The sequence below is a fragment of the Mesoplodon mirus genome (assembly GCF_964341445.2).
Source record: "Mesoplodon mirus genome assembly, chromosome: 4".
Lineage (NCBI taxonomy): Eukaryota > Metazoa > Chordata > Mammalia > Artiodactyla > Ziphiidae > Mesoplodon > Mesoplodon mirus.
In genome coordinates this window covers 49,348,903-49,370,444 of record NC_138979.1, presented here as the reverse complement: position 1 = coordinate 49,370,444, position 21,542 = coordinate 49,348,903, and the positions used below count along the sequence as shown (strand labels likewise).

General features: G+C 35.8%; 1 protein-coding gene across 1 annotated transcript in view; it reads left to right on the top strand.

The window, feature by feature from the left end:
• Positions 1-21,542, top strand: part of ADAM10 (ADAM metallopeptidase domain 10) — a 110,369-nt gene that overhangs the window by 79,869 nt on the left and 8,958 nt on the right. The window contains exons 9-14 of the mRNA XM_082617721.1: positions 2,081-2,244; positions 5,809-5,992; positions 13,197-13,347; positions 14,151-14,334; positions 15,266-15,374; positions 15,846-16,066. Coding sequence (XP_082473847.1) covers positions 2,081-2,244; positions 5,809-5,992; positions 13,197-13,347; positions 14,151-14,334; positions 15,266-15,374; positions 15,846-16,066 — 1,013 coding nt within the window. The remainder of the gene's footprint in view (positions 1-2,080; positions 2,245-5,808; positions 5,993-13,196; positions 13,348-14,150; positions 14,335-15,265; positions 15,375-15,845; positions 16,067-21,542) is intronic.

The following is a 21,542-nucleotide window of genomic DNA, read 5'->3' as shown; positions in this document are numbered from 1 at the left end:
CTTAATTCAAGTTTGACAGTATTACATTGGACCAATTTTCATATGACAGATCTTTGATGAGGCAGGATATTAATTTACTATTTGTTTAAAACTGTAATATATAGACTGTAATTATTACATACAGAGTGCTTATTTCTGTCTTTTCTAGTTTTTAGAAATAGTGATAACAGTCCTTAGGACTGAGCTCCAAAAGTAGACGTAGCTTAAGAGAATATATTAAATATTCATAAATCATTTGCTGTTTTCTTTCTATGCAGTTTTTTGTGTAGAAGATGTAGTAAGTTTTAAATATAGAGATTCTCAGTCCTTTGCTGGTTAAAATCTGCATATGACTTAGCCTTTCAGCTTAGTTTTCTGTGAAAGCACATCATCATTTCAGCTTCTTAAATTGTATCCTAATAGTCATTAAATTTATGATTTGTTGCTATGTACTTTCTAATATTAAAAGGAACAAGGCAGCAATTGTAGTGTCATGCCATTTGTGTACATCTTTTTTGAATTGCTTTCTATTATATGCTTTATCAGAGATTATAAATGTTAGACTTTTAAAAATGGTTTAATAACTTTGTTGTAACTTTGTATGTAGTAGAAAGCTAATTTGAAATAATTTGATCAGTTATCAGAATATCCTAATCCACGTGATATTTTAATTAAAATAATTAGAGTAACCTCTTAAATCTGAATGTAAACCAAAGAACTTCTCACTGAAAGTCTTTAATAGTTATTTAAAATACTGTGGTCTCCTCAGTTTAGTGTACATAAAGACAGTGATTGGCCAGGCAGTTTCTGATTTGCTGTTGTTCTTTTTCTAATTTCTTAAATTAACTGCCTTTAGATGTGAAAGCACTTTCATTTCGGCATTAAGCTCTGATGTTCAGGAACTATAAACGAACAGGTGAACTACAAAATGATTTAATATGTATCATATAAGTAAAAATGAAGATTTTTCTTTTAAAATTTGCAAGTATCCTCAAGACATGTTGGAAAATCATAATTCAGTTTTTTGAAACTATTTTGAAAAAAAATTCAAACTTGACAAAAGGTTGCAAGAGTAGTACAGTGAACTCCTTATAGATTAATCACTTAACATTAATCAGTTAACATTTTGCCACATTTGCTTTCTCTCCCTTCCCACCTTCTCTCCTTCATTCCCTCCTCCCTTTTTTTACCCACTTGACATATTTTTTCCCTTTTTTTAAGCTTTATTGAGAGATATATAATTGACAAATAAAATTGTAAGATATTTAAAGTGCACAGTGTGATGATTTGATATTTGTATACATTGTGAAAGGATTCCCCTTACCAAGTTAATTAATACAACCATCACCTCACATATTTACCTTTTTCCTTTTTGTGTATGTGTGAGAATGTTTAAGTTCTATTCTCTTGGCAAATTTCATTTATACAATACTGTGTTATCAACTGTAGTCATCATGTGTTACACATTAGATCCTCAGACCTTATTCTTCTTATAACTTGAAGTTTGTACCTCTATCAGTCTCTCTCTGTTTCCCCTACCCCCAGCCTGTGTGACCACTAATTCTTTTCTTTTTTTAATAATACATTGTATGTTGCCTCTCAGGATAGTGAATTGCATACTCCTGTGCATCACTGCTATTATTGGTAGCAGTGACTTTCTCAGAATCTCTTTGAGAACATTTTGTTCAACTTTCATTTAACTTAAGTATAAGTTGTTTTTTGTTTGTTTGTTTGTTTTACAAGATGAAGAGGTGTAGGATTTGACCCAGTGTAAATGCTGAAATATTTACATTTAACAAACTGTTAAATATTTGTTTTGCTAAATTAATGGGAGAAAAATTGGGGGACATTTTGATTATGAAGAGGAACATTTTATAAGGACTTTGTATTCAACCCTGGGAATTTATGTGTGCCATTAAAACTTTTATTTGAAATGACTTCCTAACCTTGGACCAAAGAAACTTTTGAGTATTTGATATACATGTGTACCAATTTTGGACTCAAAATACATATAAAATGTTTCAAGTTAATACAGCATATATTAGAAAATTATTTGGGGGGAAATAGATGCTAATTTTAGCCATCTTCTGTTCTGTATTAGGAAGCTCTGGAGGCATATGTGAAAAAAGTAAGCTTTATTCAGATGGTAAGAAGAAGTCTTTAAACACTGGAATTATTACTGTTCAGAACTATGGGTCTCATGTACCCCCCAAAGTCTCTCACATTACATTTGCTCATGAAGTTGGACATAACTTTGGATCTCCAGTAAGTATTGCTTAATTATGACATTTTTTAAAAGTTACTAATCTTTCACATTGTGTAATTTTTGTTGTTATTGTTTGCAGTGAAAACAAGTACACATGAATGTTTAGTTTTTATATGTCAGAACACAGTAATGTACTTGACCATAATACTGAAAAGGAGGAAGATAGAATATTTGTAATTAAAATAAGAAAATAAGCACAACAGTGCCAGAATTCTATGAAAGCAAGGAATTTTGTCTGTTTCATTCACTTCTGTGTCCCCTGACATTAGAATAGTGCCTGGGGGACTTCCCTGGGGGCACAGTTGTTAAGAATCTGGCTGGCAACGCAGGGGTCATGGGTTCGAGCTCTGGTCCAGGAAGATCCCACATGCCGTGGAGCAACTAAGCCCGTGCGCCACAACTACTGAAGCCCACGCACCTAGAGCCCGTGCTCCGCAACAAGAGAAGCCACCGCAATGAGAAGCCTGCGCACCACAACAAAGAGTTGCCCCCGCTCACTGCAACTAGAGAAAGCCCACGTGCAGCAACAAAGACCCAACACAGCCAAAAATAAATAAATAAATTTTTAAAAAATTAAAAAAAAAAAAAGAATAGCGCCTGGTACATGATTCATTCAAATATTTATTGAATGAGAATCACTTTTCATTGCTTAAAGTACATTTTGAATGTTAGCAAATTGTGGGGTTCTTGTTTGGTTTCTGTTAAAGCATTATTGGGGTTTACTAGATTTGTCTTTCTCTACTGTGGAATGAGACTGTTATTTTAAAATCTTTCAGTATGAAAAATTTGTAACATATGTAAAAGTAGAGACAAATAGTACGGCAAAGTCTTCCATTCATATCCAGGACAGGGGTCAGCAAACTTTTTCTGTCGTGTACTAGTAAACATAGTAGGTGTGGGGGACAATATTTGGTCTCTGTTGCATATTTTTCTTTGTTGTTGTTTTTCTTTTTACAATCTTTTAAACATGGAAAAACCATTCTTAGCTTAGGCTATATAAAAACAGGCTGTGGGCTGCGATTTGCCAACCTCTGATTCAGATTCAGCATCAACGATCATCAAGATTTTGCCACATCTCCTTTCTGTGTTTCTTTCTTTTTCTTCGTAAGGTGTTAGAATCAAATTCATTCCCCCTTCCACATTTCAGTATGCATCTCTTAAAAAATTAGACATTTTCTTCCATAACCACCGTGTGGTTATGATACCTGACAAAATGAGCAGTTCTTTGGTATCATTTAATACCCAGTTCATTGAATTGATTTTCAAGTGAACTGAAGATTAATACACATGGAAATACAAAATACTGAAAGATATTCTGTCTTTGTGATTTTGGTGGGGCTTATTAAAACAACAAGTTTGGGAAAATTTCATTTGAAAACTGTATATAAATTCATTTACTTGTACCTTATCACTTGTAAAAACGGAAATTTTTATGAGCTTAGAAAAAAACTGTAATCTCATAGCTTAAAATTCTCAAATGCTCTTACCTAATGTTCCCCCAGTTTGTAAAATATAAGTACCCTCTCACTAAGTTGCAAGTATTTCTTGTAATTCCAATCAGAAATGGATGGATTATTATCAGTACTCTTGGATAAAGTATTTAAAATGCGTTGAATCTCTCTACCTCTTGTCTGCTTTTGTGATACGTTCTAAAAAGAGTAATTGAAATTTTAGAGATGAGCAGAAAACTCTTGTTAATTTGCATTTTCAAGGGCAGTTAAATGTCCTCGACTCTCGCAGTCACCTTCATCCAACCCTTACCAGGGGATTTTTGTACCCTTCCAACTACTCTTCTGTTCGTTAGTCTAGGGTCTCTCAAAGTTTAATGTGCATACAAATTACTGAGGATCTTACAGTATAGATTCCATTTCAGTGGGCCTTTGGTCGGGCCTGAGTGTCTGCCTTTCTAAGATACTCCCATGGGATGCTGCTGCTGCTGGTCTGTGGGCCATACTTGGAGTGTAGGATATCTGGTTTGTTCTCTTTTCACTTCCCTTCTAATCTGTCTTCTGCCTGGTTGCCAGAGAGGTGTTTTTAAGACATTAATGTAATATTACTTACTGCTTATTGTTGAATGGATAAATTGGTTCACATTTTTTTGCCTATCTTGCTATCTTTTCCTATCATACCAGACTACTTCTAATGATTCTGTCATGCTCAAATACACCTCATCCCTTTGTGTATGTTCTTCATGATACCACACATATAGATAGTAGGTACTTAGTAAATATGTATTAAGTAATTTAATAGTGAGGTCAGCCAAGACCATGAACTCCTGAGCCTGTCTCCCTTGACATCTTTATCTAAAATCTGTCTTTATCTCTCCTGTCATATATCTGTATTATGACAATGTTACTTTCTCTCTGAGTGGTTCATTCTATCCCTTATATTTATTTATCCTATCCTAAATGTTTATTGCACACCTGCTGTTAACCACTTTATAAACTTTGTTGTGGGGAGTTGTAATCATAAATGAGACAAGTTCCTGTTTCTCGGTATGAAAGTCTTAATGTATTGACTCTTAGCAGATGAATCTTTGTCTAGGTATAGTTCTTTCTTTTTTTTTAATTAATTTATTTGTTTTTAGTTTTGGCTGTGTTGGGTCTTCGTTGCTGTGCTTGGGCTTTCTCTAGTTGTGGTGAGTGGAGGCTACTCTTCGTTGCGGTGCGTGGGCTTCTCATTGCAGTGGCTTCTCTTGTTGAGGAGCACAGGCTCTAGGCACACTGGCTTCAGTAGTTGTGGCACGTGGGCTCAGTAGTTGTGGCCTGTGGGCTCTTGAGCACAGGCTCAGTAGTTGTGGCGCACAGGCTTAGTTCCTCCGCGGCATGTGGGATCTTCCGAGGCCAGGGCTCAAACCCACGTCCCTTGCATTGGCAGGTGGATTCTTAACCACTGTGCTGCCAGGGAAGCCCTAGGTATAGTTCTAATCGGTCTGATCATGTCACTTCTGTTCACAACCTTACATCCAATACCTGCTGATATTGCTAATACAATTTTCTTTTCTTAGCATTTAGGGTTTTCCATAATTTGGGTCCAAGTGTAATTCCAGTGTTATTTCTTCTTCCCTGTCAAATTAAGTCATTTTAAAAAACTTTACTTCTGCCAGGAAGCCAATTCCTTCCCATTTCTGCTTATTGAAATCTTGATCCATGTGGTTATATAATGTAAATTAATATGGCCCTTTTGTCAGGCAGTTTGGCAGTATGTATCAAGACCTTTAAAATGTTTGACCTTTTAACTCAGTAACTCTACCTCTGGGAATCGAACTAAAAGAAATAATTGCAGAATGTGTCAAAGATTTATGTAAATTTCAAAAAAGAAATAAAAATAAAAAAGGTATCCATTGCAGTTATACCTTCACGATTTTTTCTTCCCTTCTGAGACAGTGACCCGTAAAAGAGCAAATTATCTTCCTTTTCACAGTCTAAAATAATTGTAAGATCTACTCTAAAGGAGAGTCCACAAGCTTCCATTTTTCTTCTGATGAGAAAATTACTTTAGTCAGATGACCTGAAAACCTTATTTTACTTCCTGTTTATGTAACTCTATATTCTTTTTGACAGCATGATTCTGGAACAGAGTGCACTCCAGGAGAATCTAAGAATTTAGGACAAAAAGAAAACGGCAATTACATCATGTATGCAAGAGCAACATCTGGGGACAAACTTAACAACAATAAATTCTCACTCTGTAGTATTAGAAATATAAGTCAAGTTCTTGAGAAGAAGAGAAACAACTGTTTTGTTGGTATGTATATTTTCCCAGCACTTTATTATGAATATTTTGAAACATTCAGAAAACTTGAAAGAATTATATAGTAAACACCTAGTATGTGCCCACCACCTATATTTCACAGTTGTTAGCACTTTAATACATTTGCTTTATCACACTTCTCAATCTCTTCATCTCTCAATCAATATTTTTTTGTTGAAATTTAAAGTGCATGTGGATATCAGTATACTTCAGTCCTAAACACTTTAGCCTACATAAGTAGAGTTCAGTTTAAGTAAAGTTCAATATTGTTTGTGGTGGTTTTGTTTTTCACATAAGTGCAATATACAAATCTTAAGTCCACCATTTGATGAGCTTTGACAGATACATTTACCTGTGTAATCTAAGCACCTGTGAAGATGTACAACATTTCTATCACCCCAGAAAGTTCTTTCATTTCCTTTCCCCATCAATCTTTGCACCCCTCCTGTAACCATTATTCTGATTTATTTCTCCATAGATAGATTTTGCTTATTTTATTTCATATAATTGGAATCATACAGTTTGCACCCTTTTGTGGAAGGCTGCTTTCACTCAGCCTACTATTTTGAGAGTCATTATTAGTATTTTGTACCATTTTTTTTTCCCACTGAATAGAAGTGCATTATATGAATATATCACAGTTTGCTTATCCACTCTCCTATTGAATGGAACACTTGGGCTTTTTAGGTTTGGGCTAATATGAATAAAGTTGCTATGATTTTTTTCTTACTGTGGTAAAATATATATAACATAAAATTTATATTTAAACTAATAAAGTGTACAATTCAATAGCATTAAGTATATTTACAGTGTTATGCAACCATCACCGCTTTTCTGTTTTCAAACTTTTAAAATCACTCCAAATAGAAATTCAGTAACCATTAAGCAATAACTCCTATTTCTTTCTCTTCCCAGCCCCTAGTAACCTCTAATCTATTTTGTGTCTCTGACTTGCCTATTCTAGGTACCTCATATAAACGGGATAATGCTTTTGTATCTGGTTTATTTCACTTAGCATAAAATTTCCAAGATTTATACAAGTTGCAGCATGTATCAGAATGCCATTCTTTTTATGGCCAAATAATATTCCATTATATGGATATACCACATTTTGTTTATCCATTCATCTGTTACGCCTCTCGTAGGGCATTTAATATGTTCTAAATATTCTACCTTGTATTACGTTTTTGGGGTCCTTGTCCTATTTTACAAGATTTTAAGTTACTTGAGGGCAAACACTGAGGCCTGCTCATATTGCACATAAACAACACTCTTATAGATGAGTTAAACATATGGCAGCAAAGTAGAAAGAATTGAGGAAGGTTTCCAGATAAACATGGCCTTTCATTTTTTTAGCTGCATTTTTTAAAATAAATTTATTTATTTTATTTATTTATTTTTGGCTGCACTGGGTCTTCATTGCTGCACGCAGGCTTTTCCAGTTGCGGTGAGCAGGGGGCTACTCTTTGTTGTGGTGTGTGGGCTTCTCATTGCGGTGGCTTCTCTTGTTGTGGAGCATGGGCTCTAGGCATGCAGGCTTCAGTAGTTGTGGCACGCGGGCTCAGTAGTTGAGGCTTGCAGGCTCTAGAGCGCAGGCTCAGTAGTGTGGCTCACAGGCTTAGTTGCTCCGTGACATGTGGGATCTTCCTGGATCAGCACTCAAACCCATGTCCCCTGCATTGGCAGGCGGATTCTTAACCACTGTGCCACCAGGGAAGCCCTGCATTTTTTTTTTTTTTGAGGTATAATTGACATAACACTATGGCCTTTTGTTTTTAATTGAAATTTATACAGAGATAATTTAGATTCACATGCAGTTGTAAGAAATAATGGAGATTCCATATACCCTTCACCCAGTTCCCCCCAGTGGTAACATCTTGGAGAACTGTATAGTATCAATACAGTATTACATATAGCAAGGATATTGACATTGATACAGCCCACAGATCTTATCCAGATTTCCCCAGTTTTTCCTATCCTCATTTCTCTGCGTGTATGTTTAGTTCTGTACAGTTTTATCATGTGTAGGTTTATGTGTCCATCACCACAGCCATGATAAAGAATAGTTCCATCACCACAAGTAATTCTTTTTTTATTATTATTATTTTGGCTGTGTTGGGTCTTCGTTGCTGTGCGTGGGCTTTTCTCTAGTTGTGGTGAGTGGGAGCTACTCTTTGTTGCGATGCACAGGCTTCTCATTTCAGTGGCTTCTCTTGTTGCAGAACATGAGCTCTAGGCGCCTGGGCTCAGTAGTTGTGGCATGCAGGTTCTAGGACGCACGGGCTTCAGTAGTTGTGGTGCGCAGGCTCAGTAGTTGTGGTTCGCGGGCTCTAGAGCATAGGCTCAGTAGTTGTGGCGCACAGGCTTAGTTGCTCTGCGGCATGTGGGATCTTCCCAGACCAGGGATCGAACCCGTGTCTCCTGCATTGGCAGGCGGATTCTTAACCATTGTACCACCAGGGAAGTCCCACCACAAGTAATTCTTGGCGTTGCCCTTTTATAACCACACTCACCTCCTTCCTGGTGTCCCTTCACCTGCCCCACTAAACTATTCTCCATTTCTAAAATTTTGTCACTTCAAAAATGTTATATAAATGGAGTCATACAATATGTAACTTTTGGAATTTTTCACTCAGCATGATTCCTTGGAAATTAATCCAAATTGTTTGCCTGCATCACTTGTTAGTTCTTTTTTATTGCAGGTGGTATGTGTGTACTACAGTTTCTATTAAAGGATATTTGGGTTATCTTCAGTTTTTGGCAGTTATGAATAAAGCAGCTATAAACAGGCTTTTTATGCGAATATAAGTTTTCATCTCTCTGTGATAAATGCCTCCACATCCAACTGATGAATCAATATAGCCATTGTTTGTTTTTATTTATATGAAACTGCCAAACTGTTCTCTAGACGGCTGTACTATTTTATATTCCCACCAGCAGTGTATGAGTGATCTAATTTCTCTCTATCCTTGTCAGCTTTTGGCATTTTTATTTTATCCATTGTGATAGGTATATAGTGGTATTTCATTGTAGCTTACTTTGTATTTTTCTGATGACTAATGACATTGAATATCTTTTCATGTGCTTTTTTGCCATATGTGTATCTTCTTTGGTGAAATGTCCATGTTTCTTGGCCATTGAGTTTTTTTGTTTTTTTCTGTTGAGTTTTGAGGGTTCTTTATATAGTCTAGATGCTAGTCACTTGTCAGATATTGGTCTGCATATGTTTTCTTCCTGTCTGTAGCTTGTCTTCTCATCCTCTTCACAGTCTTTCGCAGAGCAAAAGTTAAATTTTGATGATGTTCAAATGATCAATTTTTACTTTTATTGATTGACTTTTTCTTATAAAAGGTCAGATTAAAATTACATTGATGTTATCACTTTTGTTACTGTTGTTGTTATCAGTGGTAGTTTTTCTGAATCTTCTTAGTGTAGAAGTGACACATAGATTCTTCATCTGTAAACTGGGTTTTCACAATAAACTTCCTGATTGAAAATGACTTTAAAAATGAGCATATTTGTCTTTCTCTGTCTGACTTCACTTAATATGATAATCTCTAGGTCTATCCATGTTGCTGCAAATGGCATTATTTCATTCTTTTTTATGGCTGAGTAATATTCCATTGTGTGTGTTAGTGTGTGTGTGTGTGTGTGTGTGTGTGTACACACCCCATCTTCTTTATCCATTTATCTGCTGATGGACATTTAGGTTGCTTATATGTCTTGGCTCTTGTAAATAGTGCTGCAGTGAACATTGGGGTGCATGTATCTTTTTGAATGAGAGTTTTCTCCAGATATATGCCTGGGAATGGGATTGCAGGATCATATGGTTTTAGTTTTTAAGGAATCTCCATAGTGTTCTCCATAGTGGCTGCACCACTTTACATTCCCACCAAGAGTGTAGGAGCATTCTTTTTTCTCTGTACCCTCTCCAGCACTTATTATTTGTAGACTTCTTAATGATGGCCATTCTGACTGGTGTGAGGTGATACCTCATTGTAGTTTTGATTTGTATTTCTCTAATAATTAGCAATATTAAGCATCTTTTCATGTGCCTGTTGGCTATCTGTATGTCTTCTTTGGAGAAATGTCTATTTAGGTCTTCTGCCCATTTTTTGATTGGGTTGTTTGTGGGGTTTTTTTGACATTAATCTGTATGAGCTGTTTATATTTTGGAAATTAAACACCTTGTCAGTAGCATTGTTTGCAGATATTTTCTCCCAGTCTGCAGGTTATCTTTTCATTTTGTTTATGGTTTCCTTTGCTGTGCAAAAGCTATTAAGTTTAATTAGGTCCCATTGGTTTATTTTTGTTTTTATTTCCATTACTCTAGGAGACAGATCCAAAAAAATACTGCTGCAACTTATGTCAAAGAGTGTTTTGCCTATGTTTTCCTCTAGGAGTTTTGTAGTATCTATTCTTATATTTAGGTTTTAATCCATTTTGAGTTTATTTTTGTATGTGGAATTAGAGAATGTTCTAATTTCATTCCTTTACATGTAGCTGTCCAGTTTTCCCAGTACTACTTTTTGAAGAGACTGTCTTTTCTCCATTGTATATTCTTGTTTCCTTTGTCGTGGGTTAACTGACCATAAGTGCATGGGTTTATTTCTGGGTTTTCTATCCTGTCCCATTGACCTATATGTCTATTTTTGTGCCAGTCCCATACTGTTTTGATTACTGTAGCTTTGTAGTATAGACAAATACCAGAGAAAGACAAATATCATATGATATCACTTGTATGTGGAATCTAAAAAAAGGATACAAATAAACTTATTTACAAAACAGAAATGGACTTACAGACATATAAAACAAACTTATGGTTACCAAAGGGGATAGTAGGGACAAGGGCATGGGGGGGAGATAAATTAGGAGTTTGAGATTAATATATACACACTGCTATGTATAAAATAGGTAAACAACAAGGACCTACTGTATAGCACAGGGAACTATACTCAATATCTTGTAATAACCTATAATAGAAAAGATTCTGGAAAAGAAATATTTACATAGATGTATGTATGTATAACTGAATCACTTTGTTGTACACTTGAAACTGACACCACATTGTAAAATATCTATACTTCAATTTAAAAAAAATAAATAAATAACATTTACATAAGATAGAAAAAAATGAGCATATTGCTTTTTAGTATTATGGGAAGGAAATTTGTTTCTTAAATGACCGTGAAATATGTACGTATTATAATTTTTGTATTTAAACAGCCCCTTTTCCTTGTATTTAAGCTGTTAGCAAATAGCTGATTTGAAGTAATATTTTTGTATGAGACGAAAACTAATGTGTAGTAAATATTGCATGAATGGTTTTCTGACTTTTATCGTTTTTCCTTTTCTCCTAAATTACATGTCACATGAATTATAAAATGATTATAGCTAGACTGTAGAAAAATCATTATTATTTACTTAGTATATATTTGCATGTGCATGCTTCTAGTTTTTGAGAACAAAAGAGATGCTATAAAATGAAAGAGAGAGGGAATTCCCTGTCAGTCCAGTGGTTAGGACTCGGCACTTTCATTGCCATGGGTCCCGGGTTCATTCCCTGGTTGGGGAACTGAGATCCCACAAGCCTCGTGACATGGCCAAGAAAAAGAAAAAGGAAAGAGTGGGATGGAGCTTCAGTTACGTCTAAAATTTCCTTTAATGTTTGTTGTGGTCAAGGATAAGAATGAAGTTTCTGAGTATAAAGCTAGGCTTTCTAGTAGAATATTTTTGATTCAGATGTGCATTGTTTTCGGTTCCTGTGCTTGAGATATGTTCCCTTCCACTCACTCAGTTCTCAGTTTGAAGGCGGTGCTACAACTGTTTTCCACCTTGATTTGGTATAGCAGAAAGAAAAGAGCACCAGATTTTAGATCTAGAAGACCTGGGTTTAATCTGTGTTTTGTCCATACTGGGGCATATGGTTTCCAGCAAGTCACAAACTCTGTGAAAGTTAGTTTTCTTTTCTCTAAAATGAAGACATTTGATTCTTTTCATTTCCCTGCAGATACTGAAATTCAGTGGTTTTATGTTCTTACTAAGAGTAACATTCTTGTTTCAATTTTAAACTTCACTGGCAAAATCAAAGAACTTTAAAAAAGAGCCTAAATATCTTCTGAAATTATTCACTATGCTTAGACCAGTCTAACCTTAATGAACTAAGATTTGACCCAATATTGTTAGACTCTGGAAATACAAAAAGTGTAAATAATACATGGTTCTTCCCTTAAGGAGCTTGGTCTAGCTGACAAGCAAAACAAATGTACATTACAAAAAATTTACTAATTGACTAGGATACAGTCAGCCAAATAGAATGTGGGAAATTCCATAAAATAAAATGACCCAATTTCTTTAACAATTAATAGTGTAAAAATAAAAAGAGGGGAGGGAATCTGTTACGTATTAAAAGAACTTAAGATACATGTCAACCAAAAGCAACCGTGGGGAGAGGGGTTGGGGGAAGCTTGTGTGAAACTTGGTTCAAATAAACTAATGTAAAGAGGTAATTGAAGAAAATTGAACATGGATTGGCTATTAGATGCTATTAAGCATACTGTTTTTTAGATGTGATAATGGTATTATGTTTAGATTTTAAAAAGAAAGAACTCCTTATCTGTTAGATTCATCTTGGGGTATTTGTTAAGAGCAGATGAATATGTTAGATGGAGTTGTTTACAGCATATTGTTGAAGTTGTTAAAGCTAAGTGATTGGTACATGGGAATTCACTGTACTTATTCTTTTACTACTTCTGTGTATGTTTGAAATTTTCTAACAGAAAAGGTTTAATTTTTTTCTGCTTGATGAAACACTGACTTACTTTGTACTTATGTGCTAAAAATATAAATAGTACAGTCATTGTTCAGTAAAGCTCAGTGTGGCATGGCCTAAATAGAATGCTACCACTTCTGAGAGGGACCTTAGAAGGGAGCATCAGTCAAATTCCCTCACTGTACAGCTTAAGAAACTGAGGCCCCAAAAAAGGGAAGTGACTTGCCTAAGCCCACATTGCTAGTTAGTGACCAAACCACTGTTATAATTAGATCTCCTAATTTCCAGGTTCCTAGTTTGTTCTACTTTTCTTATTCTTCAAAATTTTCCTTTCTCCTTTTGTTCTGCAGCTTTAAAGAGTTTGTAAATTTTAAATAAAATTAATGTTGCATATAGTGCTTACTTTGTCTTATTTATTTTCTTCAGAATCTGGCCAACCTATTTGTGGAAATGGAATGGTAGAGCAAGGTGAAGAATGTGATTGCGGCTATAGTGACCAGTGTAAAGATGAGTGCTGCTATGATGCAAACCAACCGGAAGGGAAAAAATGCAAGCTGAAACCTGGAAAGCAATGCAGGTACCTTGCTAATTCCAGTAGTGTTAATGTTCCTGGAAAGTCACCTGAAGGCAGTTATGTCAGATTTCAAACTGAGATTAGGAGATGTATGTGGTTTTGGAACTTTGTTATTTGTTGTTGGTTTATTTTTCTGGAGTAGGAGTATTTAGGGCACTGTTGTTGGCAGATTGAACTACTTGTAATTGCAGTTTGTGTGGTGGGTGTTAAAAAAGGACATGCAAAGGACACTCAATAAAATACATATTATTTAATGCCACTTTAAAAATGTGACTTTTGTCAGTAGTTTTAGAATCTTAACTTTAAATATTTAGATAGTATGGATTCCATACACTCCTGTAACTTAGTTGTCATATAATTTTATTTCACTTGCCAAATTATTTTGATAGTGATAGATATAAGCAGTAGAATACTGTTTGTGCAGTACTTTTAAAATGGATGTTCTGTGTATCCTAGTTTGATTTTAGTGTGTAAATGTGAGAAAAGTTGATAAATTGACTAATGTGTATCTATGAAAAACAATGATGACTTGCCTAATATTTAATCCATTTTCCATTATAACCTTTTACTAAAGGCAAATAGAATAGAATAAGAAAGCTGAATACAGTATGCCTTCATTATAAAAACAAGATTCTTAATCACTTTTCTGCACTTATTAGAATGTTGAAATTTAATAGCCTCTTATTCCAATAAGACTTATTTAACAGTAACATACTTAGCATTTATGATTTAAAAATTAGGACTGTATCTATGTGTATAGGAAATATCCAAGTGATTTTCTTTACTCACCTCAATGTTTCTTCTAGTCCAAGTCAAGGTCCCTGTTGCACAGCACAGTGTGCATTCAAGTCAAAAATCGAGAAGTGTCGGGATGATTCAGACTGTGCAAAAGAAGGAATATGTAATGGCATCACAGCTCTCTGCCCAGCATCTGATCCTAAACCAAACTTTACAGACTGTAATAGGCATACACAAGTGTGCATTAATGGGGTAAGCATTTGATTTGTATGTTGTTTATTTAGTTTTATGAAACTTTTTTCAGAATAATTGTTTGTTGCCACTTAAAGCCGCATAAAGTAATTAATCTCAGTCCCAGTTTCAACATCCCTATCTATTTCCTCACAAAGCTGTGACTGCATTATGTGGCATAAGTGCCTGGTGGCATTTGATTAGTTATTGACTTGTCTTTCATCTTTCTACTGCATGTATTTGATACTCTCTAGAGAAAAATAGTTACGTAACTAGGCATGTAACTTTGTATTGCTTTTAAGTTTTATAAATTAACATTTTAATACTCTAAATAAAAGAACTCTCAGTTATTTCCTCTGAATGTGAAGCCTTTAAAGCTTTCTTGGCTAAATAATCACTTTCCTCTACATGAGGAAAATTTCATTTTTCTCTTCTTATAAAGGAGCCATAATAACCAACATAAAGTCGATGCTTATCTAATCTCCTTCTCTGTTTTTGTTTAGTCTAGATTTTTAAGTTACCATTTCTTTAAAGATTTACTGTCTTATTTGCACTTACTCTTTTTTTTTTTTTTGCGGTACGCGGGCCTCTCACTGTTGTGGCCTCTCCCGTTGCGGAGCACAGGCTCCGGACGCGCAGGCTCAGCGGCCATGGCTCACGGGCCCAGCCGCTCCACGGCATGTGGGATCTTCCTGGACCTGGGCACAAACCCGTGTCCCCTGCATCGGCAGGCGGACTCTCAACCACTGTGCCACCAGGGAAGCCCCTGCACTTACTCTTTTTAAGATGTGTTTATACCATCCATTTCTGATACTAATCTATGCTTCCCCCCCACCCCCGACTTGTATTTCTACTTAATTATTTTAGCATTGGAGGTGTCTCTGTCTCCTACTGTCAACAAGAGGTTTGACTGTATAGGGATTAAATAATTGGTCTTTTATTTTTCTTTCAGCAATGTGCAGGTTCTATCTGTGAGAAATATGGCTTGGAGGAGTGCACCTGTGCCAGTTCTGATGGCAAAGATGATAAGGAATTATGCCATGTCTGCTGTATGAAGAAGAGTAAGGCTTTTAAAATGCAAGAGTATAAAGTCTGTTTCAAAAACCTATTTTCTCCTAAATTTTGTGTTAAACTTTGATATACAGTTGGGACAGATAATTTCCAGCTGGCCTGATCCTCTTGAGAAATTTTTAAATGTAGTATAGAATTGTGTTTCTAGTATTATGGTCCCTACAGTGTTTTTAAAATGATAAACTAGAAAAAAACCTGCCAGCGTTTTTACAATAATTAATATAAATACTGTTAAAAGGGTTTAAAGCCATTGTAGGCACTAAGTCAGGAGTTGCTGGTTGTTTGTTTATGCTGTAATATTTAAGGTGAATTACCAGTGGTGTTATCTAGTCTAACTAATGAAAGTCTATATAACATGTCATGGTGATGATTTTAGGCAGTTTCTTCCTTTCCTCCCTCTCTCCCGAGCTAGCCCGATAGGAAATCTGATCTTCAACTTATATTTGACACTTCTTTTGCAGTGGATCCATCAACTTGTGCCAGTACAGGGTCTGTGCAGTGGAACAAGTACTTCCTTGGTCGAACCATCACCCTGCAACCTGGATCCCCATGCAATGATTTTAGAGGCTACTGTGATGTTTTCATGCGGTGCAGATTAGTAGATGCTGATGGTCCTCTAGCTAGGCTTAAAAAAGCAATTTTCAGTCCAGAGCTCTATGAAAACATAGCTGAATGGATTGTGGTAAGTATAGTTTTTATTTATAAAGAAACCTTATCTTAAAATGATTTGATCATAATTTTACTTGGTTAGAGGTCTGACCCCTGTTATGAGAAAATCACTTCTTTTCTGTTTATACTGCAGTTATAGTTGACCCTTGAACAACATGGGTTTGAACTGCATGGGTCTACGTATAAGCAGATATTTTTCAATAGTAAATACTACAGTAGTACACAGTGTGGAGTTGGTTGAACCTGCAAGTGTGGAGGAACCATGGATATAGAGGACTTTGGAGGTGGTTGGCTAACTATGATTAACCCGCCACATTCAAGGGTCAACTGTATTTTATCTGAAGAGTGATTTTTAAAGTTCAGGTAGCCCTGAGTATTACTTTCTTCTAAAGTGGTCAGAATCTCCACATGTGTATCATTCATAGATTTAGTTGGTAGGTGATGGGAGTCATGCTGTTTTACTCTGCTCCCTGGTTCATGTCCTGGATGGGTTACTTCATCCTTTGGTCCATATGATGAGAGTATTGTCATGGAACTTTTTCTTGAAGTTGTTTTGGAAAGCCCTGCTTGCTTTTTATACTTCTCCCTTGTCTCAATATAGCCAGCTCTGGGTTCTACTTTGCTGAACAGGAGAGATGAAAGATTTTTCTAAAGGTTTTTTTCTGATGTTTCAGTGTAGTTTCTGCGTCTTCATCTTGTCCGTGATAGGAAAGGTTGAGTAGGGTAAGATCAGATACAGAGCCTTTTGCAGATTTTTTTATGATTATGGATGTTCATTCAGTATATATCTACTGAACTATATTATTCTTAAGCCCACATTTTCCCCAGTTGTACAAATGTTGAATTTTTGAAAAAGATTGCTGAGAATGACTATCTTAAGTCACTTAAATATTTATGTTTCTAAGTGTTTGCATTAAAATAACAGTAGGAAACTTGCAAGTGATGTATTTGAGAGTGTGTTGTGCCTAAACTGAATGAGTTTGCTTTGGAAATTGACTTAAAACTCAGCTCCTCTCCCCTTCCCAAATTATTTTTTACATTTTTTTACTGTGTGTTAAGGATTGAGGATGCCTTAAAAGCACACACAAAAATAATCCTGTCTGGGTTGTGAGCCCTTTTTGGTACTATTGTAATAAAAATAATACTTTGCATGTTAGAATATGTGATTTTTAGATACGTAATGACTATATAGTGGTAGGATTGTTGAAGTTGGATTTAGGAGACCTAGGTTTTAAACCAAATAATTGGGTCTCCTTAAAATGTTGTATGTTACTCATTTTTGTACTCCTGTGCTGGGTGTATAATTTATGTATTCAGAGAGTACCTGTTAAAACTGAAGGTGCCTTCTGGCACTATGGTAAAGTGAAAAGGGTACAGGCTTGGAATTACACGAGGATTCAGATCATCCTTCTGATTGACAATTCTGTGACTTCAGGTAGCTTACATTTCTTGGCTCCCTTACTTCCCTGTTTTCAACTCAAATCCAGTTCTTATTTTCTTTTTTTCTGATTATCTCTAATAAGAAAAAGTTGAGATCTAGTATACTTGTCTACTATGGGAAACAGTGTTTTCAAAGAAAAAAATCTGATAATTGGAATCTCAGAGTTATGTTCTGCTGAGTTTATGTTGTTGTGCCAGATGTTTTAGGTTTTCTAGATAGTAAATCATATCATCTAAAAATAATATTTTTCCACTTTTCTCCATTATATTTAATTTTGATTCATTTTATTTAGAATTTCAAAAACTCATTTATTCCTATTTTAAAATATTTAATAGAAATGATCTTTTTAGTTAAAGTGTTTTTAAAACCTTTTTTCATATTTTAGATTTGAGGATTTTGTGAAATGCTTCTTACAATGAATTTTAGCAATGTGAAGTCTTGTGCTCTGGAACTGATTAATCAGGCACTTTTAGGTTTATGCAGATTTGCCGTAAATGGGTATAGAACGCTGTTATTTTAAATCAGTGTTGACATTCACATGCCACCCTTTCAAATAGCATGGTCCATAATGCCTGAAGAGTACCATTAGGCTGTTGCTGCATTTGTGGGCATTAATCAGATCAAACAGTAAGATAAACAACAGCCACTTCCTTACAAGTTATTTGTCTCATTTGTGTTACTTGCAGAGTTCACTTGCATAGCAGAGTTCATTTTGTTACACTGGTCTTTCATCATGTATAAGGAAAGTGTCCTTCTAGTTAGTAATGTAGGTTATTAGTTTGCTCTGGTAAGAAGCTGTGAAAGGGATGATGGGTTAGTTTCACTGACTTTCCTTTCCATTGGTACCTGGTGGCTTTTTTGTCTCCTTTCCACAGTATACTATGGCATCTTTTTTCCTCATGAGGGTAGAGTGGGAAGAACCTTAACAGTTTAATAGTTCAGGGCATGAGTTACTGACTGCTATAGGAACCGTGGAAATGATGTAATAAAGACTTTTACTTTCTTTTCTGGGGAAAAGTTGTTCTTGACAGTAATGCTTGAATGTAGGCTGAGTGCCTACTGTGTGTCTCGCCAGGAGATAATGATAAACATCCTTTGGATTTATCAAGGGGTCACCTAGTTCTTGAAAAGTTGGGGAGCATTCACCAGTAAATCTGTTAAGACCCTGTACCACTGTCTCCTTTTCATTAAATGGGTACATTGGTAATTCTTTTTCATTTTCTTCCATAGTTACTGATGTGTTCACATTTTCTGCACCTTTTGTGTTAGGTTTGACATAGGAAACCATCTTTGACCTGGATTTTTTTCAAATCTATCACTGTATTTACCCCACACTTTAAAATAATCGCCTGTTAGTTTGTGGCTTTTTTCTTTTTAATTTGTTCAGATTTATTAGGAGTTCATCTTTTTATTATTATTTTGACAAGAGTCAACTATGTTTCTCATTTTTGAATTAATTTCTTCTCTCTTATTTTGCTGTAATTTTACGAACCTAGGTAAGTATCTGGTGTTCTTTATGAAAGATTTAGAGCAGTGTTTCCAAGTGCTTCACAGAACACTAGATCCATAGGTTTTGTGGTCAGATGAATCTGGAAAATATTGCATACTATAGTCCCCTCTTAGAGATTTGTGATAATATTGTGAGAAGCCCCACGATAAAAAAATCTTTTTAACTTCATTTTCCAAACTTACCTGACCTTTATTCATATTGTACATGAGAATCACCTAAGGGCTTAGACCAATTAAGTCAGAATCTCTGGGGCTGGAGTATAAGTGTCTGGGTCATTTCAAAGCTCCCAACTCTCAATTCTGATGAGCAACTGGGATTGAGAACCAACCATTCATGTAGAACAGTGGTTGGCAAACTATGGCTCATGAGCCAAATTTAGCCCACTGCCTATTTTTGTATGGCTCACAGCTAAGAATGGTTTCACGTGTATAAGTAGTTGAAAAAATTCAAAATAATATTCTTCTGGGGACTTCCCTGGTGGTGCAGTGGTTAAGAATCCTCCTGCCAATTCAGGGGACACGGGTTCGAGCCCTGGTCCTGGAAGATCCCACATGCGGCGGAGCAACTAAGCCAGAGCACCACAACTACTGAAGCCCGCGCGCCTAGAGCCGGTGCTCCGCAACGAGAGAAGCCACCGCAGTGAGAAGTCCACGCACTGCAACAAAGTGTAGCCCCCGCTCGCCGCAACTAGAGAAAGTCTGCGCATAGCAACGAAGACCCAACGCAGCCAGAAATAAAGAAATAAATTTATTTTTTTTAAAAAAAGAATATTATCCATAATGGACCTAATGGCCATAATTAATTTAAAAAATATATATTCTTCTGAAAATTATATGAAATTCAAATTTCAGTGTCCCTAAGTAGTGATTTCTCAGAACATGGCCATGCCCATTCAGTTATATACTGCTTATGGCTGCTTTTGCACTTTGAATAGTTGCAGCAGAGACTGCTTGGCCCCATAAAGCCTAAAATATTTGTCTGGCCTTTGATAGGAAGTGTCTGCCAAGCCCTAATCTAGACCAGTGGATCTCAAAGTGTAGTCCCCAGACCAGCAGCATCAGCAGCACCTGGGAACTTGATAAAAATGCAAATGATCAGGTCCCACGTGGACCCCTGAGTCGGTATGTGATGGTGTGTGCTAAAGTTTGGGGTTCATTTTTACAGTCTCTGCAGTGTAATGACTCCTTTTTAAAAGACTTTTAATGGAAAATTTCTACTTTGTCTTCCTGCTATGTTGAAAATGGAAGGTGGTTGTGGACCTCCAGAGTCCTTTGTTGCCTAGTAGAATAGGCTTCATAGATATCACTGCCGAAACTTTAACAACAAAGATGCAGTATTGTCACGGGGCTTAGCATATGGTAAGGAGTCAGTATGTGTTTGCTAGATGAATGAAGCAGATTACTATGTCATAGTTTATATGGAAAAGAAAAAATCATACATATTATCCTAACTTTGAAGTTGTAATGTTTTTAGGTATCTCTCAGTGGTATTTTAACCTGCTTGCCCAGGCTGAGTATAAAGTAACAAGAAGATTAGTAGCCAGTTGCTTTCGAGAGGGGTGGTGCGTGGAGTGTTGAAGGATAAAAGAACATTTAGTCAGAGTCCAGACAATGGTATCTTCTGAAGGATGAAGGGACGCTTTCTGCCCCTGCAGGATGGCATAATCAGTATCCTGACAAGGGACTGTGGGTCTCACATGGTCTTGTGACTACCCGGAAGTCTAGAGCGTGTTTGCTGTGACTGAGAGTTGTTAACACTGGAAATTCACCAAAAGGATTATATGATTAACTTTTTCTAGAGATCTTTAAAATCAGCTAAGATTATCTTATGTCTGAAGAGACTTGATGGCTTGTCTTGCCCCTTCCCCCTCACAGTTTTTTGGGTGAAACCTGTTTTATTGTTTTGTTAGCCTATAGGTCCTTTTTGTTTATTTAGATTATTAAATAAAAAACTATTGTAATTAGAACATAATAAGTTAGACTGGCAAATTTTGACCTTTCATTTTTGTCATTTTTACTTAAGTTTTCTACTTTGTGTTCTTTTGGCCATATAAGTGGATGTATTGAACATCATCTATCTGTTTCTTATGTAGAATTATTTTCTCAGACTTGATTTAGTACTTGTTAACTTCTAAGCTGTTTTTTAAACTTTTGGATGTCTTCTCTTTGTCTCTTAAGTTTCACTTAACACCCTTATATCTATGAAAGACAAGAGCTTGACTCGTAATTGACATTCATTAAATGCCTGTTGAATGAATGACAGCTCTCTTTTATTTCAGACTCTTAACAGGTGGACAAACTGTGATCTCTTTTCTGAGATGAAACACATATATTGCACTTATTAGCCTGGTTGGTATTCTTTTTCCAGATTTTATAGTATATGAGAAAACATGTGATTTAGCATTTACCACTCTGATAATTCTCTCTTGAAGGGGGCATTTAAAAAAATCTTCTCTACCAAAGGTGACCATATTTACTAACACTCAAATGCACTATTGTTTTGTTTGGTTTTTTCCTTGCTATCTTCTATCCACTGCGA